At 33.6% G+C, this 18,866-nt stretch overlaps 5 protein-coding genes across 6 annotated transcripts; all 5 read left to right on the top strand.

Moving 5' to 3' along the window:
• The first annotated feature begins 2,701 nt into the window (after positions 1–2,701).
• LOC108211262 (uncharacterized) lies at positions 2,702–3,422 on the top strand. Its single transcript, XM_017382815.2, has 3 exons — positions 2,702–2,898; positions 2,998–3,050; positions 3,150–3,422. The coding sequence occupies exons 1-3, from the start codon at positions 2,832–2,834 to the stop codon at positions 3,282–3,284; spliced, it is 255 nt and encodes an 84-aa protein (XP_017238304.1). The 5' UTR covers positions 2,702–2,831; the 3' UTR covers positions 3,285–3,422.
• Positions 3,423–4,443: 1,021 nt separating this feature from the next.
• On the top strand, positions 4,444–8,638 carry LOC108210413 (uncharacterized). Of its 2 annotated transcripts, none has more exons than XM_017381681.2 (6): positions 4,444–4,566; positions 4,660–4,802; positions 4,910–5,044; positions 5,950–6,057; positions 6,401–6,472; positions 8,111–8,638. In XM_017381681.2, the coding sequence occupies exons 2-6, from the start codon at positions 4,680–4,682 to the stop codon at positions 8,273–8,275; spliced, it is 603 nt and encodes a 200-aa protein (XP_017237170.1). In that variant the 5' UTR covers positions 4,444–4,566; positions 4,660–4,679; the 3' UTR covers positions 8,276–8,638. The 2 variants fall into 2 exon arrangements, with proteins under 2 accessions (XP_017237170.1, XP_017237169.1); XM_017381680.2 differs by having other exon boundaries at positions 4,447–4,566; positions 4,677–4,802.
• Positions 8,639–9,027: 389 nt separating this feature from the next.
• LOC108210412 (glutathione transferase GST 23) lies at positions 9,028–10,111 on the top strand. The gene is made up of 2 exons (XM_017381679.2): positions 9,028–9,458; positions 9,684–10,111. The coding sequence occupies exons 1-2, from the start codon at positions 9,144–9,146 to the stop codon at positions 10,014–10,016; spliced, it is 648 nt and encodes a 215-aa protein (XP_017237168.1). The 5' UTR covers positions 9,028–9,143; the 3' UTR covers positions 10,017–10,111.
• A 490-nt stretch (positions 10,112–10,601) lies between these two features.
• Positions 10,602–11,808, top strand: LOC108213375 (glutathione transferase GST 23). Its single transcript, XM_017385164.2, has 2 exons — positions 10,602–11,026; positions 11,353–11,808. Exons 1-2 carry the CDS (start codon positions 10,712–10,714, stop codon positions 11,683–11,685), a joined length of 648 nt encoding a protein of 215 aa, XP_017240653.1. The 5' UTR covers positions 10,602–10,711; the 3' UTR covers positions 11,686–11,808.
• Positions 11,809–11,871: 63 nt separating this feature from the next.
• On the top strand, positions 11,872–12,938 carry LOC108213374 (glutathione transferase GST 23). The gene is made up of 2 exons (XM_017385162.2): positions 11,872–12,307; positions 12,465–12,938. Exons 1-2 carry the CDS (start codon positions 11,993–11,995, stop codon positions 12,801–12,803), a joined length of 654 nt encoding a protein of 217 aa, XP_017240651.1. The 5' UTR covers positions 11,872–11,992; the 3' UTR covers positions 12,804–12,938.
• The last annotated feature ends 5,928 nt before the right edge of the window (positions 12,939–18,866 follow it).

Raw genomic sequence — 18,866 nt, 5'->3', positions numbered from 1 at the left:
TATATATTATAAAATATGAATATATAATTATATATATATGTGTATATATATATATATATATATCTTTCATTTAATATTATAATATATATATATATATATATGTATTTTGTCACATATTATATTATAGAGTATTATATTATATTATATTATAATATGATATATATTATAATATATATTGCTTAGATATTAAATCTTTTTTACCTTAATCAGCAATAAATATCATAATATATCTAATTTTTAATATTTTAAAAAAAGATTAACAAAATAAATGTTAACTCGTGAGTATTCACACGATAGTATGCAACTCAAATTCAAATAAATACTTCGCCATAACAATTCTTTATTATATAATAAAAAGGTTTGACTTTTGAATAATATAAAATTAAACACAAATTTTAGTACATATGAAGCTAGAATACAATTCAATTTTTTTTTCATTTTATGGGCAAAAAAATTTTAAATTAAATTTCTTACTCTTTATGAATATAAATAAGAAAATCATCATTAAAGTTTACTTTTCCATAAATTCAATATACTAAATAACTTTTATTCTGATTCAATATACTACTAATAATAAAATTTAATTTAAACCATATATTTAATATATAAGATGGTAAATAATTGTTAGTTTTAACTTTTTAAAATTTACTAATATGTAATTAAAATTTCGTTTTTTTTTAAAGAAAAAATTTCATATTTTTAAAACAGTCATGTTGCTATATTAGCCACTACGTCATGTAAGAAAGTACGAGACTTCCTCAGTTCTGCAGCCAATTACCACCAGAAAGGATTATTCTCTATGCAGTAACAGTGTGGATCCACCTTTGAGATTGCTGTTGAGAACTGAGAAGTTCTGGGGAACGTGGATCAGATTCATGTATGCGTGAATCCCACAAATATTTTGGTGTTAAAGATATTAATAAAAAGCAAAATTGTATCCGGCCATTGGTTTACATGTGATTTCGGCACGGAGTGGGTGAGGTGGTGAGACATGGTGGAACCTGACTATTTGTGGTAAATTTTGAAATGTAAAAAATTAGATGAGACACTCAAAAAGGAGACCGTAAAAAAATGTTGGCACCGTAAGGAAATGGTTGAAACAGAGAGACTAGAGAACATAGAACAAGAGAGTTACTTAACAAAGTACCTTTACCAGTACTTTGTCACATGTTGTGAAGAGTCAGCAGATATAAGAGGAGAATTAACTTCCTATTTATGAGAACAGAAAATTCTTCTATGAAGCAATTGATCCATTAGATGCTAACAGAGTTATGCTAAGAATTAAGATAGATTTGAGACAGGGTTGTTCATCCATTTGAGGCAAAGATTTTGCTTTTCAGATACAAATTACAAATTCAGAAGAGTCATTCATAGTGTATAATTCCATGGCTATAGCGATTTGCTAGATTGCGCTGTGATTTGTGATTTGTAGCACTGTAACGGGGATTTGTAGCGTGCCATTGATAACGGTGGTCAGAGGCCGTAGCCTTAAATAGTTTGTAATAAGACACACTCTAATAAATTAGTCGGCATTTCAATAGATGTTTTTTTTTTTTTTTTTTGCTAAATATTTCAATAGATGTTAGAATACAGTAGGTAGGTGGTATTTGGGTTGAATAGCAATTCAGCAGTTGCCTAGTACCATCAAACTGCTATTAGCAGCACTTGTTATCTTTCCTGGATGGAATTTCGTCATCTATATTCTCAACTCATGTCTGTTTTTCAATTGTATTTCAAAGTGAAATGATGAGCAACCCGGAAAATGTGCAATTCACGCATGTTTGAATCAGATATAGATTTATGCTTTCTGCTGATATAAAATTAGAGGTTCCTGCTGCAGTTTCCTAGTGTTCCTTAATTCTGATTTTATTCTCACTTTTGGTCTTCTGCCGCTGTTTTAATTTTCTCTTTGATGGTTATAAGAGGTTTAGTAGGTTTATTAATTATGTTTCTTAGTTGAACACCTAGGGGCATCATCATTAGCGACAGTTTTGTCTACCAACAGCAGCTGATTATGTTAATCTTTTGTGTTTATGAATGATTATCTGTAAAGGGTTAAGTGTAAATACTTAAGTTTCTCTGAATTGTCTCCCCTTTTGATAGTGCTCCTACTTATTAATGGCTCTTGCCAAAATTCAACACTCCAGTTTCAACAACACTGATGTCATTGTTAGGCCACTGTCCATTTTTGTCTGCTCTCACATTTGTAACAAAACTGACAAAAATAGAATAAAATCGGACCCTAGATTTCCAACTTCTTTATGAAAAAAGGGCACAACTGAGTAGATTGGGACTTCTCATACAGTGAGGAATGAGGATACAATTTAGAAACACAGCCACTGAGAACTGTAGAAGCTAGTAGAAGTCGAACATGATATATCAGATAAAAATGTAGAGTCATAATTACCATAATTTATTCTCCGTTAGTACTGGCCATCACGGCTAAGCACTGTGGAGGTGAAAAAATGCAGTATTCAGGTATTTCATGAGAAGGCAGATGAAACTAAGAGATTGCAGATATGAAGCTGAAACTCGAAAATCAGTTTGAGCCATGCAAGGTTGTTGATGATGCTTGCTAGTAGCCATTGATTCTATTTTTGATGGAACATAAAATATGGGTGCAGTTGACTTAGAGGTTGTGGCTTAAAGGTATTGCATATCATCATCATTGTTGTATACCTATTGGGTGTAATGCACCATCACTACATGCAGCTCTCAATAAATTAAGCCACTTTCTCTTTGCCTCCTGCCTAAGATAAAAGCATCTGCATCCCTCCATTTTCTTGCCATCACAAATCCAGAACCTCAATCCTTGGCCATCCTAACACGCCATGGTTTCTCGGATCAAAACCTCTCTTCTTGTTCTTCTTGTAGTACTCTCTTTTTACTTGTCTTCAGGTAATTAGCAAGCTCTGAGAATCATATGTTTTTTAACAACTGAGAACTAACCACAAGTTTACGACTAATTTTAATTTTTTGTGCTTCGTTTTTCTTCAGGCACTGTCGATGGTTTCAGTAATGGTGCAAAATTAATCAACTCCCTTCGCCAGGTAGGTGCAGTTGCATGCAATGCATTGCACTTAATTTGTACATTTTTTAAACTTGTCGAGTACTGACTTTGCTAATTATTATTTTTTTTTTTTGTCAAGGACGGTAGTTTGAGGGTGAACTTGAGCTCGAGGAAGCTACTGAGTCATGATGTGTCAGACTATGATGAAGCCGGAGCAAACACTAAACATGATCCGAGGGGCAGGAGAGGTGGTGGTGGCGGAAAGAACCGTTGAGTACTAGCTGAAAATGCTGCTGCTACTACAGAGTTTTTGCTGGTTAATGAGGAAACATTTTATTCTTGTACTGTTTTAGAGTACCATATTAGTGCTTAATGAGTTCCTGATCTAATATACTCTGCAATACTTAACTTATATGTCATAGTTCTTTTATCAAGCTACTTTTGTTACCGGAAAACAAGGGTCTTGATATATCTTTCTGGAGCTATTTTTGTTACCGAAAAAAGAGGTATCTACTATACATGGTAGGAATATCGAAACATACAGGGTGCAATCTGTTGTTTTACAGAGTGATGCTGATGCAGTGATGCAGGCCAAGCTCCAGAAAAACACCTTTTGAGTTTTAACAAGAAAAGAGATCGTAAATATTTTAATTAAAACTACCGAAAAGGAAAAAAAAAACTTTCCTTATACGAGTACTGTGCATATCATTTGATCAGGCCATCAGGGACCAAGAAATCATCGATCCAGTATTTTCATGCCAGTCAAAATAATAGCACTAAAACTTGCTTAATCTGTTAATCATAAGTTATCCCTCCTGTATTACGTGACTCAAAATATTATTCCTGAACCTTCTACGACAACCCCCAGCAGAAATACGAGTTTGAGGCTAAATATATTAGCCGAGAGTCTGCGACTACGAAAAAACTATCAGACAATTGGATTAAGTTAATGATTTGATTTGATAAATCATTAGTCTTTACCGGTGAAGAGCAGATTTCGTATAATTTACAAAAAAATATAAAATGATAAATTTAGTACTTGTATTTTTATCTTGATTTAGTGTTGTATTCAAATTTATTCTCAGATAGACAACATGAAAAAAATATTATACAAATAAATTTATAATTACGTAATCAATTATATAATATATATATCATATAAATATATCATTAATATTTTATTTTAATATAGCATAAATATAAATATCAAATGATACTCAAATATATATTAAAATAATATATATGTACACATAATTTTTTAATAATATATTTGTTTTTATATCGTGTCGGAGGATAATACGGTAATACAAAATATAAAATTTGGAAGTACATAATATAAAAGTGGTGTCTAATTTTTTTTAAGCTTAATTTTTAACAAAAGGAAAAACTACACATATTTCAAAAAAAAAAGAACCTTAATATAAAATATAAAATATTAGTAAAGCACGTTGAGGCTCTAGTTTAGCTTGATGAGTGTTACAGCTGCAAAGTGTTTCCCCCAACTGAACCCTAATTCTCATCTTCACCTCCGCTCTCTCCGGCGATTCTTCAATCAGGTAACACTCTAACTCTCAATTTCATCATTATTATCATATTTAACAACAATAATATCAAAAATAATAATCAAATATTTGTTTAATTGTTCTTAGTGTTCATATTGCAATAGAGCATGGCCTTTACGCAATCATGTAGAAATGCTCTCCGTCGCGCCTCCCAAAGCGTGTTCCACCACCCCATTTTGTTTTCCGCTCAGGGCGTTCGGTATCGAAAGCTGGAAGTCATTCTCACTACTGTGAGTTTTTCGGGTTTTTTTCGATTAGTTTTTGGTGGTATTTCTTGTTTTTTGGTTAATTGTTTGAGTAAAGGGTGTGATTGGATGTGTTTGTGATTGGATTTTAGAGTGTGGATAAGCTGGGGAGAGCAGGGGAGGTTGTGAAAGTGGCGCCGGGGCATTTTAGGAACCATTTGATGCCGAAGTTGCTGGCGGTCCCGAATATTGATAAGTTTGCGTATCTTGTTAGTGAGCAGCGGAAGGTATGGTGTTTGTTGGAGTTTGGGTTTGTGTGTGGTGTGTTGTGAATGTCGGTTTTGTGCTGATGCTTATTTATTGGCAATTTGCATCTATTATCGGCTATCATTCTTTCTTATGTGTTATTTGTGTTTGTTTTGGGCTTTGAAAATGTCGGTTTTGTGCTGATGCTTATTTATTGGCAATTTGCATCTATTATCGGCTATCATTCTTTATCATGTGTTATTTGTGTTTGTTTTGGGCTTTGAAATTGTGACTCGGAACATCCTCTGCTGCCTGATGCCTGTATAGTTTAAACGACATAAATTTCAATTAAATAAGCACATGAAGTCTTGTCGAACCAGGGCTTATAGTACTTTGTATATTACATGTATGTATTGTTTTTGAGTAGCATATAACTATTCAATTGCTATCCTGTGAGTTATTTCACACTTTCGTAAATTATCATCAAATGAAAGTTTAGGTTTTAAACCCGGGAAAGTTACTTGATTAAAATGGTTGTTAGAAGAATAGTGCAGCTGTAAGAAGATATTGCTAATGGCTGACCCCATATTACCGACTATCTCACTTCATACTCCTTTTCATGCACCTAAAAATCACATGAAATTGGGTTCCAAGCATAATGAAGGAAGCATCCTGCCTTCTGAATGTAAAATTCTTGTTGTTTCATTTCATCTATACTTGTACAATATATCAATATTGTGTGGCTGGGGTCTTAATATCATGAGTATATTAGTGATTGTTGGAAGTTAATGCTGCACTATTTCATTTTCATGAGGTTCTGACAGCTTATGAAATCTTTACCTACCATATTTTTGTACTTGTTTTGAACTTTCTAATTCTTCTACAAACATTTACTACATATATTCGGATACTATATTAACTTTATATTGGCATTTTGTTTTTAAAGATTTACCAAACTGAGGAGGTTGAAGAGGTTAAAGTTGTTCAGAAGACCGAAGAAGATATAACTAAAGAATACCTGACAGCAGCAAAACGCCTGGATGATGCTAAGCTGGTAGTGTTGGATTTTGTTAAATACCGCTTAAGTTGCATATTATTGTTTTTATTTAAATATGAGTTATTTAGTTCATGTGCAATTGAACTCGTTTTGCTTTTGATTTGCTGGTGTTTGGGAAGGGGTCTAGACACTTCATATAAACTGAATCAATCAGAGCTTTCTTCACACTTCTTATTTGAAATTGTAACACTTGAAAAAGTAAAACTTACAATTTAGGACATAATGACTGGCTTAGTAATATTTAGTTGCTGTGTTTAACAATCCTGCCTGCTTTTGACAATTTTGTACAAGTTCCTTCACATTTTTTTAATTTGTGACACCTGTTGTCACTTTTGTTAAGGTTTTGAGAAGGTTTATCAAGGTTGACAATGAATTGCGAGAACCTGTGTTGAAAGAAGAAATCGTTGCTGAGGTATGTCTTTTGTTCTTCTGCTGTTTGGTCTTACGCCTGTGAGAAAGTTGTTGCTCAGGCTATGTTTGTTCTTATTTACTTGATTTCAAACCTTTGTTTTCTAAGCTATTTATATCGGGTTATAGTTTAAAAGAATTTTTCTCCCTTCTCAAATGTATCATTTTAAGAGTTTTCTTACAGATAGGGAACAGAAATTTATATGTATATTAGGCAGAGCTGTAATTTATTATTGTTTCTGGTTAAATTGGGAAAAAGGTCTCCTGTATAAGTAGCCAAGTAGGTTTGAAGTTCATTATCAATTGTTTTGTCAATCTCCTGGTCCTGGCCGTCATCTATTTCGATTGATAGCTCAAAATCTTTCTCTTGCTGTCATACTATAGTGTCTCATTACAGAAGTTGTAAAATCTAGGCAATGTATTTCTTGGTGTAGGCACTTTGGTCATTACTTTTTCCGGTTGTAGGAAAATGGAACATTAGTGGTAGTTGAATGTTCATCTCATGATTAGAAATGATGCACAAAGTAGGAGTAATGTACATAAAGCATGCTTCAGTTATAATGTTTCAAAAAAGGCTTACTAGATTGATTGAATAAAAAGACTCTGAAAGTTGAACATATTAGCTTGCAATTTTTAAATTGTCTTCCCTTCCAATAGTCATGTGCCTATTCTACATAACATGTCCTAAGATGATCTTGGTGGCATATGATGCTTCTCTGCTGGTACCTATTGAAATAAACTTACAGAACTTTAAGATGAATTCCCATTTATATCAATTTGGTGAAGACAATATCAGTATTTGATATAGGACGATCCGACAATACCTGAAAAATGCGAAATACCTTGGAGATCGATCCACAAACAATAGCTGCACCAAGTTTCATACCCATATTGAGAAATCTGCATCTTCTGTAATTTAGCATAAATAACAATCAGTTCACAAGAAGTATATACTATATACTATATATTACACTAACGGACAAGCTAAAATACATTATAAACATAAAATATAGAGCAATACTAGGGGTACCAAAATAACTTCCAAAAAACACATGGCATGTTTTAATTAGTGAAATGAATGTGCATACAGGGGGACCCATTATATTTATAAGGGAGTAACCAATAACAACTTGGCACATAACTTTTTGGGTAATTTTTGGGATATCTTTTTGGGACCTCTAGAATTTCTCTAAAATATATACCTATCTATCTAGATACCCACAAACCAAAATAAACAAACTATATATTGAATATAATAAAACTCTTTATTTTTCACTGGCCCCGTCAGTGTTTCTATATGCCCCATATAATTAATCTGTCATGTACGGGATGAAATTTGGTCGGCAAAAAGCCAGTATATGACCAAGTATGATCTGCTGGAGGGGAAAGGACAGGAAAGCAACCTTCTTAGTTCATCCATTGCTTTTTGTACATGCCAATGAAGCAGGCTGCTTCTGTTTTTCCCCCCTTTCTTGGGGAACATTGTGCTGTTTAAGATTGACAAATAGTTTACATTTTGTGTATGGAGTTGTGGTGAATTTACTTGAAGATTTTTTAGGTGGCTAGTCCATGTACATGGATAGTCTGTCTATAGCCTTATAAGTAATGATATATACCAACATATTTTTTTGTATTTTGCCAGGTAGCAAGACAGTTATGTGTCCGCATTGCCCCTGAAAACCTACATTTACCAACACCTTTGTCATCTTTGGGGGAGTTTGCAGTGCCACTCTTATTACCAAAGTCCATTCCTTTGCCTGCAGGGAAGGTCCAGTGGACACTTGATGTTAAAATCCGCAGAAAATAGACTGATCAATATTGCATGACCTTGTCAGCCTTGCAATGTATTTGTTGGTTGATAATATCTAGTTTTGTGCCAAGGCAACCGCTTAATCTTAGAGAGAAACACGAGTTTGAGTTGGTGGAGAACTTCGGTTTTATTGTTCGGGAAAAAAATCATTACTTTGTCTGTAAGCAATTCATGTATTAGTTCAGAGTAGAAAAATAGATTATAAAATAAATCCTGTGATGTCTTAATAATCTATTACAGCACGAATTATGATGGTGTTAAAAAAGTAGTTTTAAACACGAATTCTTAGTTATATCTAGATTTTTTCAAGAGTGTTGTGTCCGGGATACAAGTGTTTCATGAAAAATTTTCTTAGTCTTTTTTGACTAGCACTCACCAGAACTTTAGAATCTGATGACATGATTTTTTTGTCAAATGTTCTACACCATAACCAAATGCAATACGTATTTGCATGCGTAATATAGTTCATTCCTCCTGGAAGACTCTGGCATACATTTTAAATTTTTTATAAAAATATGTTTTTATATATTATTCTTCTTCTTCAGAATAAAAAATTTATATTCAGAAATAAAAAATTCTAAAAATAAATTATAAAATTCTTAACTATGTGTCTAAGTAGTCGTAAAAAACTGAGTGGGGCTGAGCAAGGATAGGAAGAAAAAAATAGTGGCACGTAACTTTGAATACTTTATTAGTGAACATCATGAAAGCAGAACCACCGAGAATGAGAATTTGAATTCGTCAACTTCTAAAACATTCTACAACATCACAAACTACAGGAAATTTCAGCCACATCACAAACTACAGGAAATTTCAGCCTATATAAAGGAGAACCAGAGGGACTGAGTTTAGGAATAAAAACAGCATGGCAAATGAAGTGAAGCTTTTGAGATCATGGTCAAGTCCATTTGCATTAAGAATAGTCTGGGCACTCAAGCTCAAAGGTGTCGAATTCGAGACCATTTTTGAAGATCTTGCTAACAAAAGCTCTCTGCTCCTCCAGTACAATCCAGTTCATAAGAAAATTCCAGTGCTTGTCCACAACGGCAAGCCTGTCTGCGAATCATTGGTGATCCTGGAGTACATTGATGAAACATGGAATGCAGCTCATCCCCTTCTCCCGAAAGATCCATTTGGAAGAGCTGAGGCGCGCTTCTGGGCAAAATTCAGCGATGACAAGGTAAAAAACAGAACAAGGAAAAAATTATTTTCAACAGTTGAATTCTTCTGCATGTCAGTTTAATCAAGTAAAAAAATCAGGAAAAAATTAATTTTAAAAGGTGAATTCATCTTCAGCATGTCAGATTAATCAAGTAAAAAAATCAGGAAAAAAAAAAACAATTTTAAAAGGCTGTTTTTGAGTTTTGCATTAAACCTTGACTACTTTTTTCTTGGCAACATGTAGCTTATGCCATTGATAAAGAAGGCTACTATTGGACAAGGTGAAGACAAAGAGGAGGCTAGAGTTCAGACTGCAGAAAATCTGAAATACGTCGAAGAACTGCTCAAGGGTAAGAAATTCTTTGGCGGTGAGACAATTGGGTACCTTGATCTGGCATTCGGGTGGATGGCCTATCTGATCAATGTCTTGGAGGAAGTATCTGGCGCAACATTGATAAAGAAAGAGGAATTTCCTCTCTTATCTAAATGGATGGAAAATTTTTATGAATTGCCAGAATTCAAGGAAAGCTGGCCAGACCGCGACAGACTCATCACCAAGTTCAAAAACTATGGTTGATAGTATATATTGTGCCAGAAATGAATCTGAATGAACTATATTCTGAAGCCTCTGTATGCCTATTCATGAGTTTGAATAAATGATTTTATGTTCAAGGTTTTTGAATAACTGCACTGTAACTTGAAGCAAAAATATATTATCTGCATTGGAACATATAGGATCTGGAACTTTACATCCTAATTGAAAAATACTAATGAGATGATTTTTCGTCAAATATGATATACTGAGAGTGATACCAGTGCAGCAATGCATGTAGTCCAGTCCATTCAGAGTCAGAGGACTGCAATTCCTTAATAGTTAATACTTGGTGTTGAATAATATAAGATCTTGTTTGGCCTTTTTCTAACAGCTTCCAAAACATACCAAAACGCATTCCGTCTCTGCTTATTGGTGTCTCTGTGTGCTCCGATTCAAGTTTATTAAAGTTTTCTTTTCGATTTTTTTGACTAAAGGACCTGCCAGAACTGTAAAACAGATATAAATTTGTCAATACAGAGGCCTGCAGTGTTCAACGATCCACATCATTCACACTCACTTTTTCACAATACATCAAAACCAAATGCAATACGTTTTTACATGCGTAATCAGTGACATATTGCTGCTAATAATCTATTATAATTGATCATAGTGCAAGAGATGGGAGAATGAGAATTTGAATTCTTTATCTTCTAAAACATTTTAGGAATCAGAACAACATGGCAACTGAAGTGAAGCTTTTTAGATCATGGTCAAGTCGATATGCTTTAAGAATAGTATGGGCACTGAAGCTCAAAGGTGTAGAATTCGAGGCCATTTTTGAGGATCTTTCTAATAAAAGCTCTTTACTCCTCCAGTATAATCCGGTTCATAAGAAAGTTCCAGTGCTTGTCCACAATGGCAAACCTGTCTGCGAATCATTGGTGATCCTGGAGTATGTGGATGAAACATGGAATGGTGCTCATCCCCTTCTCCCTAAAGATCCATTTGCAAAAGCTGAGGCGCGCTTCTGGGCAAAATTCAGTGATGACAAGGTACACTCAGTTCTAGTTTACGTCTATACTGCTGACCTGAAATTTAACAACACTCATATTAAAACTTAATAAAGCACGGTGCTGCATCATAGTCCTGCAAATGCTAGGCGGTAAGTATGCATTTTCATGGTCATTCAATTCCATTTAAGCGAAGTTTAATCAATTAGCCTAGATTTAATCTAGGCTAATTTCTAAAACATTGAAGGGCAAAGAATTTACATACACTATGATCAAGATAACATATCTGTGTTAAGTAAACATAAAACAGGTTCTTTGTGCAAAGGTTTGCATTAAACCTTGACTACATTTTTCTTTAAAACATGTAGCTAATGCCATTGATAAGGAAGGCTACTCTTGGAAATGGTGAAGAGAAAGAGGAAGCCAGGGTTCTGACTGCAGAAAATCTGAAACATGTCGAAGAACTACTCAAGGGAAAGAAATTCTTTGGCGGTGAGAAGATTGGGTACGTTGATCTGGCATTCGGGTGGATGGCCTATCTGATCAATGTCTTGGAGGAAGTATCTGGCGCGACATTGATAAAGAAAGAGGAATTTCCTCTCTTATCTAAATGGATGGAGAATTTTTATGAATTTCCAGAATTCAAGGAAAGTTGGCCAGACCATGACAGGCTCATCACCAAGTTCAAAAACTATGGTTGATAGTAAATATTGTGCCAGAAATGCTTCCAAATAAACTATATTCTAAAGCCTCTGTATGCCTAAATTGTGCTTGTGTATCCATGAGTTTGAATAAAAGATTAAATGTTCATGTTTCTTGAATAACTGCATTGTAATTTTTCTTGTGAACATCTACATAGCATGTAATGTCAAATGTTTTTTCTTGTGAACATCATAAAGAGCCATGGAAGGACAAAAAGGATTAGAATTCGTTAACATCTAAAAGCCGCAGGAAAATCTTGTGTATTTACAGGAAATCCACAGGGCTTCAGTTTAGAAAACAAAAGATATGGCAGATGATCTGAAGCTTTTCAGAACATGGTCAAGTGCATATGGTTTGAGAATAGTATGGGCATTGAAGCTTAAAGGCATAGAGTTCGATACCATTTTTGAAGATCTTGCCGACAAAAGCCCTTTGCTCCTCCAGTATAATCCAGTTCATAAGAAAATTCCAGTGCTTGTGCACAATGGCAAACCTGTCTGTGAATCACTGGTGATTCTGGAGTACATTGATGAAACATGGAATGAAGCTTATCCCCTTCTCCCTAAAGATCCATTTAAAAAGGCCGAGGTGCGCTTCTGGACAAAATTCAATGAAGAAAAGGTAAATCAGTTAGTATTCTATGTTTGCTAGTTGCTAGTTGCTACTGCTGAACTTTATTAGCATTGTTTACATCTTTGGTCCTAGTGCTTCATGGCAACATATGAATCACTTTATGGTAACTATCATATCTTATGAACTTTTTTCTTGAAATCTGTAGCTTTTGCCATCCATTAAGAAGGCTTCTCTTGGACATGGTAGAGAGAAAGAGGAAGCCAGAGCTCTGACACCAGAATATCTGAAACATGCTGAAGAACAACTTGAGGGAAAGAAATTTTTTGGCGGTGAGAAAATTGGGTACCTCGATCTAGTATTCGGGTGGATGGCCTATCTTATAAATGTCTTGGAGGAAGTCGATGGCACAACATTGATAAACAGAGAGAGATACCCTCTGTTAACCAAATGGATGGAGATTTTTTATGAAATTCCAGTGTTCAAGGAAAGCTGGCCAGATCGAGACATGCTCATCACCAAGTTCCAGAACTATGTGTGGACTTAAAATGTGCCAGAAATCCATCAAAATGAATCAATGTGCCTAAAATGTACTTGTACATCCATGAGTTTGAATCAATGTGCAAGGTTATTGGATAACTGCAGTGTAATTTCTTTACTGCATTGTAAGTTCAACCAACAATATTCTTCTGTGTCCCTGTCTTCTTACAGTCAAATAGTCATAGATTAGGACTCATTAAGATGATTTTGTCAAGGAACCAGTTACTCTAAAACCTCAAGGTGTTAGAGAATGGCCCTTTCCAGGATCTTATATTCTAACATTCCCCCTCACTCGAGAGCCCATTTATGGGTCGAAGAGTGGATCACGGGCGCTCATCTTTGGAGCATTAATTTGCCATTCGTGCCACTATAAATTGTGAGAATATTGGGGGTGGCAGGCAGGGATCGAACCCGAGTCCTCTGCCTAACCTCGCTCTGATACCATGTCAAGGAACCAGTTACTCTAAAACCTCAAGGTGTTAGAGAATGACCCTTTCCAGGATCTTATATTCTTACATTCCCCCTCACTCGAGAGCCCATTTATGGGTCGAAGAGTGGATCACGGGCACTCATCTTTGGAGCATTAGAGCATCTCCAAGGGTGTTATGTATAGTTCTTAGCTATAATACAATATATAGATAATAATTTAAAATTATAGCTAATAGGTTCTATGTTAACTCCAATGGTGTTATGTATAATCATATTATCTAAAATTATGCATAATTCATTTAGAGATCCTTCAAATCTAGCTACCCAAATTTTAGTTATTCATATTTTTTTGCTAAAAGGTAATGGTTGGAGTGTTTCACATTCCAGTTACTCTAAAACCTCAAGGTGTTAGAGAATGACCCTTTCCAGGATCTTATATTCTTACATTCCCCCTCACTCGAGAGCCCATTTATGGGTCGAAGAGTGGATCACGGGCACTCATCTTTGGAGCATTAGAGCATCTCCAAGGGTGTTATGTATAGTTCTTAGCTATAATACAATATATAGATAATAATTTAAAATTATAGCTAATAGGTTCTATGTTAACTCCAATGGTGTTATGTATAATCATATTATCTAAAATTATGCATAATTCATTTAGAGATCCTTCAAATCTAGCTACCCAAATTTTAGTTATTCATATTTTTTTGCTAAAAGGTAATGGTTGGAGTGTTTCACATTTTACATATCCTCTAAACATGCCAACTAGATGATATAGCTAACAGGTCTCTACCCTTGGAGATGCTCTTAATTTGCCAGGGTGTTATGTATAGTTCTTAGCTATAATACAATATATAGATAATAATTTAAAATTATAGCTAATAGGTTCTATGTTAACTCCAATGGTGTTATGTATAATCATATTATCTAAAATTATGCATAATTCATTTAGAGATCCTTCAAATCTAGCTACCCAAATTTTAGTTATTCATATTTTTTTGCTAAAAGGTAATGGTTGGAGTGTTTCACATTTTACATATCCTCTAAACATGCCAACTAGATGATATAGCTAACAGGTCTCTACCCTTGGAGATGCTCTTAATTTGCCATTCGTGCCACTATAAATTGTGAGAATATTGGGGGTGGCAGGGATCGAACCCGAGTCCTCTGCCTAACCTCGCTCTGATACCATGTCAAGGAACCAGTTACTCTAAAACCTCAAGGTGTTAGAGAATGACCCTTTCCAGGATCTTATATTCTAACAGATTTAACGCAACTCACCAATATCTAAATAACAATATAACCAATTTATCAGCTAAGCTCAAGATTGAACTTCTTGGCACATTGCCAAAAACATCGTCCAATCTAATGTTCAGAGACTAACCCTCAAATATTAATCCACATTTCATAGAACAATAAGTAATCAAATTCCTTTATCTTAATAATTCATTGTGTGCGGCAACAATTTCAACCTACTCATCATAACATAGTGCAAACAACCATGACCCACAAATCATAATATTCTGGTCAGTTCCGGAGTGCTAAAAAAAAAGGATACGTAACAAAAATAATGTTAGAAAAAAATTGAAAATAATTTTCTTCAACAAACATTTTTTAATTAATACATGTATTATTCTTATACAATATGAATATTATCGGCATCTTAAATATCTGTATTTTGATTTTTTTGACACGTATGTTAAAGTGTTTTGACTATATAATTAAAAATATTATTTTAATTTTCTTTTTTTAACTAAAATATTTTTTTAATATATTTATTTACAAAAAAATATTTGAAAATATATATAGTCATATCATCTTAAGATATATACTAAAAAGTAAAAGACACGTATTAAAAATGGGAGGGAGTATGAAATAAGATCTCTCTAACATGTAGACGTCGGATTCTAACTTCTAAGAAATGAGGCCCAAAGTACTGGGCTAATAAGCCCAGCCCAAACAAGACTGTCCGGTAATAATAGAATTTTTAAAAACATAAATCAAATTATCAGACAGTCAGTTAAGACAAATAAATTTGAACATACAGAATTTAAGAGGAAATTTATAATATTTTTAATGAAAAACGATTTTTATAAGTGATAATTACAAGACCTAATCGGTACGAGATTAGTGATAACGTTCTTAGCAACAAATAATTTGACAATTTATTACTACATGAAAAGGCAGTGGATACTGGAGTAGAGTTTACTTGTAGGGAAAAACTAATGGGCAAAATAATTCAAACACCTGAGATAAGCTGATTGGAACTTAACAATTTAAGGAATCTTGTTTGGAGATTCCTATGGGATACGTAACGTTCAACTAATGTCCGCCCGTCAAGCGTAATCATGGTGGATATTTTATAGTAATCTCATCACATGTTTTACATAATCTATGTAATAATGTACACTTTAATGTCTTTTTTCTTTTATGCACTAATTTATATTCAACTAGTTGAGAAATCGCGCGTTGCGGCGGCTTATAAAAATTATATTAATAATTTAATATTAATATTTGCAGAATAAAATAATTTTGTGACTGTCTATAAAAACTATATTAACGTTTCAAAATTAATATTTGTAGGATAAAATAAATTTATATTATAAAAATCTTGATATAATACCAATACTAACATATAAAATTGTAAAATTAGACTATAATTCATGGTGAAAAAATGAAAATAAATTTATATACGTAATTAACAATTTAAAGCATGACGAATCTTAATTTTATTTGTGTTTTCTTTTTAAAGTAATCATGTTCTTACATTGTCACCTCCCGCCAATTTTTTTGGATTGATTGTGCACAAAAAACATCTAACTTAAATCTGTGAGGTTGTAGTATTGGGAGAGTGGATGTTGTGTTTTGATGATGCAAAACCTTATTATCTATAGGGGTATTTATAGGTGCAGAGAGACTTGTCTACTACTCTTTCTCATTATTAAATAATCTGAAACAAAATCAAATTAAAAATTTCAAACTACTATATTCCATAAATAATCTGAAACAAAATCAGATTCTGAAACTTGCTTCTAATATACCTGAAACTAAAAAAGGTAGTTCTAATTTTTGATATTTTTCATCCAAAAATTCCAGAAAATTTGAAAAATAGAACGGAGCGATGTGAGAGGCGCCACCTACACGCCTCTCGCTTCTCCACCGTATTTTCTTGTATACAAAGTAAATCATATAATAATTAATAACAACAAACATGTCTGATGAACAAAACAAATATTATAAAAAAATAACCAACAAACATACATCAATAATAGTTAATTTATTGATATCATCCATCAATATCATGTCAAGACTATATTCTTTTCCGGTTTTTGAATTTGTCGACTCCCACCTAGCGATCTATAACTACCTTTACTTGCAACAACCTTTATTTTTTTAATACTATATAAACATCCTTCACTTATCGTTGGAGAAGAACGGCACCACCGAGTTAGAAATCAAGCAAAAGAATTATCATCAGAGATAGGTAGGGTTTTGGTATTTGAGAGTAAGGAGGTTGTGTTTAGATGACCCAAAACCCTACAATCTACATGAGTATTTATAGGTGATACTCTTTCCTATAATTAAATAATCTGAAACAAAATCAAATTAAAACTTTCAAATTACTATATTGCATAAATAATTTGAATCAAAATCAGATTCTGAATCTTGTTTCTAATATAACTGAAATTAAAAAAAGGTAGTTCTAATTTTTGATATTTTTCATCCAAAATCTCAGAAAATTAGAAAAATAGAACGGAGAGATGTGAGAGGCTCCACCTACACGCCCCTCGCTTCTCCTTTATATAAGTATACTAGTTGAGAAGCCGCGCGTTGCGGCGGGTTATAAAAATTATATCAATGATTCAATATTAATATTTGTAGAATGTAATAATTTTGTGGCTGTCTATAAAAAGTATATTAATGATTAAAAATTAATATTTGTAGGATAAAATAAATTTTATATTATAAAAATCTTGATGTAATACCAATACTAATATATAAAATTGCAAAATTGGACTATAATTTATGTTGAAAAAATAAAAATAAATTTATACACGTAATTAACAATTTAAAGCACGACGAATCTTAATTTTATTTGTGTTTTATTTTGAAAAGTAATCATGTTCTTACATTGTCACCTTCCTCCAATTTTTTTGAATTGATTGTGCACAAGAACATCTAACTTAAATCCGTGAGATAACGGTCTATAACTACCCTTGCTTGTAGGGACCTTTATTTTTTAATATTGTATGAACAGTCTTCACCTAAAAATTGCTTGAACGGAGCAAACAGATAATGCATAAACCTTTAAATTAACAACAACATGTCCGATGAACAAAACAAATATTATAAAAGAATAACCAACAAATATACATCACTAATAGTTAATTTATTGATATCATCTATTAATATCATGTCAAGACATTCTTCTCCCGTGTTTGGATTTGTCGACTTCCACATAGCGGTCTATTGTTCGGTGAAATCTACACGCAAGCGCACGTGATCATAAGTAATATATTTGTTCGTTCCCACAGAGACTGGTGAATTAAGAATACGCACCTATGCAACAATGTATGATCAATTATCACTGCTAAGACAATTAACAAGGATTGGTTTCTTTTATACTAATAACTAAAATTACTAATCAAATTCAGAATAGGAAAACACATGGGATTCTAACTTCATTATCGAATTCATCTAGAATTGAAATTACTGATTAACATGCGACTGTTGATCCTAATCAGACAACACGAAAGTAATACATGCCAACTCTCGTTGCACACATATCATACCAATCAAAATCCGCAATTAAGACAGAAATCTCATGGACACCAACAAAGCTCAGACCCTATATCTCTATAGCGGTAGTGTAAGCAGAGAGGTTTAAATAACAAGTCATCTATCGTGATTACACAGGGTGATAAAAATAGTTCAAGTCTACCACAAATTATGTTTCATTCACATAATCCTATGTTACATGGCATAGTTCTAAATTCAATCATCCACTCTCGCTTCAGAAAGAATTAACAAACAACTTAGAAGTTAGCTACTCTCCTAAGAAGAATAAGCACGGCTCATGCAAAGAAATCAACGTACGTCGCAAGATCAAGTAATTAATATTCGATACTAGATTACATCGATAAATCCATTAGAATCCCATGAAGGCGGTTAGTTCATAATCGAACTAATCGACATCATGGGTTCTAATGAAAACATGATAGAATAAAGACAAGAATTAAATGGAATAAAAATGCTTGAATTAATAATAAAGAACACAACGTTACATATTTGATGTTCACGATCTCGCTCGAAACTGTCACTTCCTCGCGAAGAACGATCCAATACAAAACTGATAATGTACTTCGATTACAAGAGAAAACTGATAATACGATTTTCTACGATACTAAAACTACTTCTATACGGCTAGGGTTTTACACACGAGAAATAAAAAATACATTGACCAAGTCACACGGGCCTCGACCGCTGCGAAAATCCACTAAAAAGCTGTAAAAATCGGCCCGGGGAAGTTCTGCTGGGCGCGGCCGCGCTAACTTAGCGCAGGCGCGCTAGTGGTTGCAGTCTGTAGCGCGGGCGCGCTACTGTCTGCACTGTTGGCCCTGTTTCTTCGTTTCTCGCTCGT

This window comes from Daucus carota, chromosome 3 (genome assembly GCF_001625215.2).
Source record: "Daucus carota subsp. sativus chromosome 3, DH1 v3.0, whole genome shotgun sequence".
NCBI classification, from domain to species: Eukaryota; Viridiplantae; Streptophyta; class Magnoliopsida; order Apiales; family Apiaceae; genus Daucus; species Daucus carota.
The sequence above is the reverse complement of the archived record's forward strand: the minus strand, read 5'-3'. Positions and strand labels throughout refer to the sequence as shown.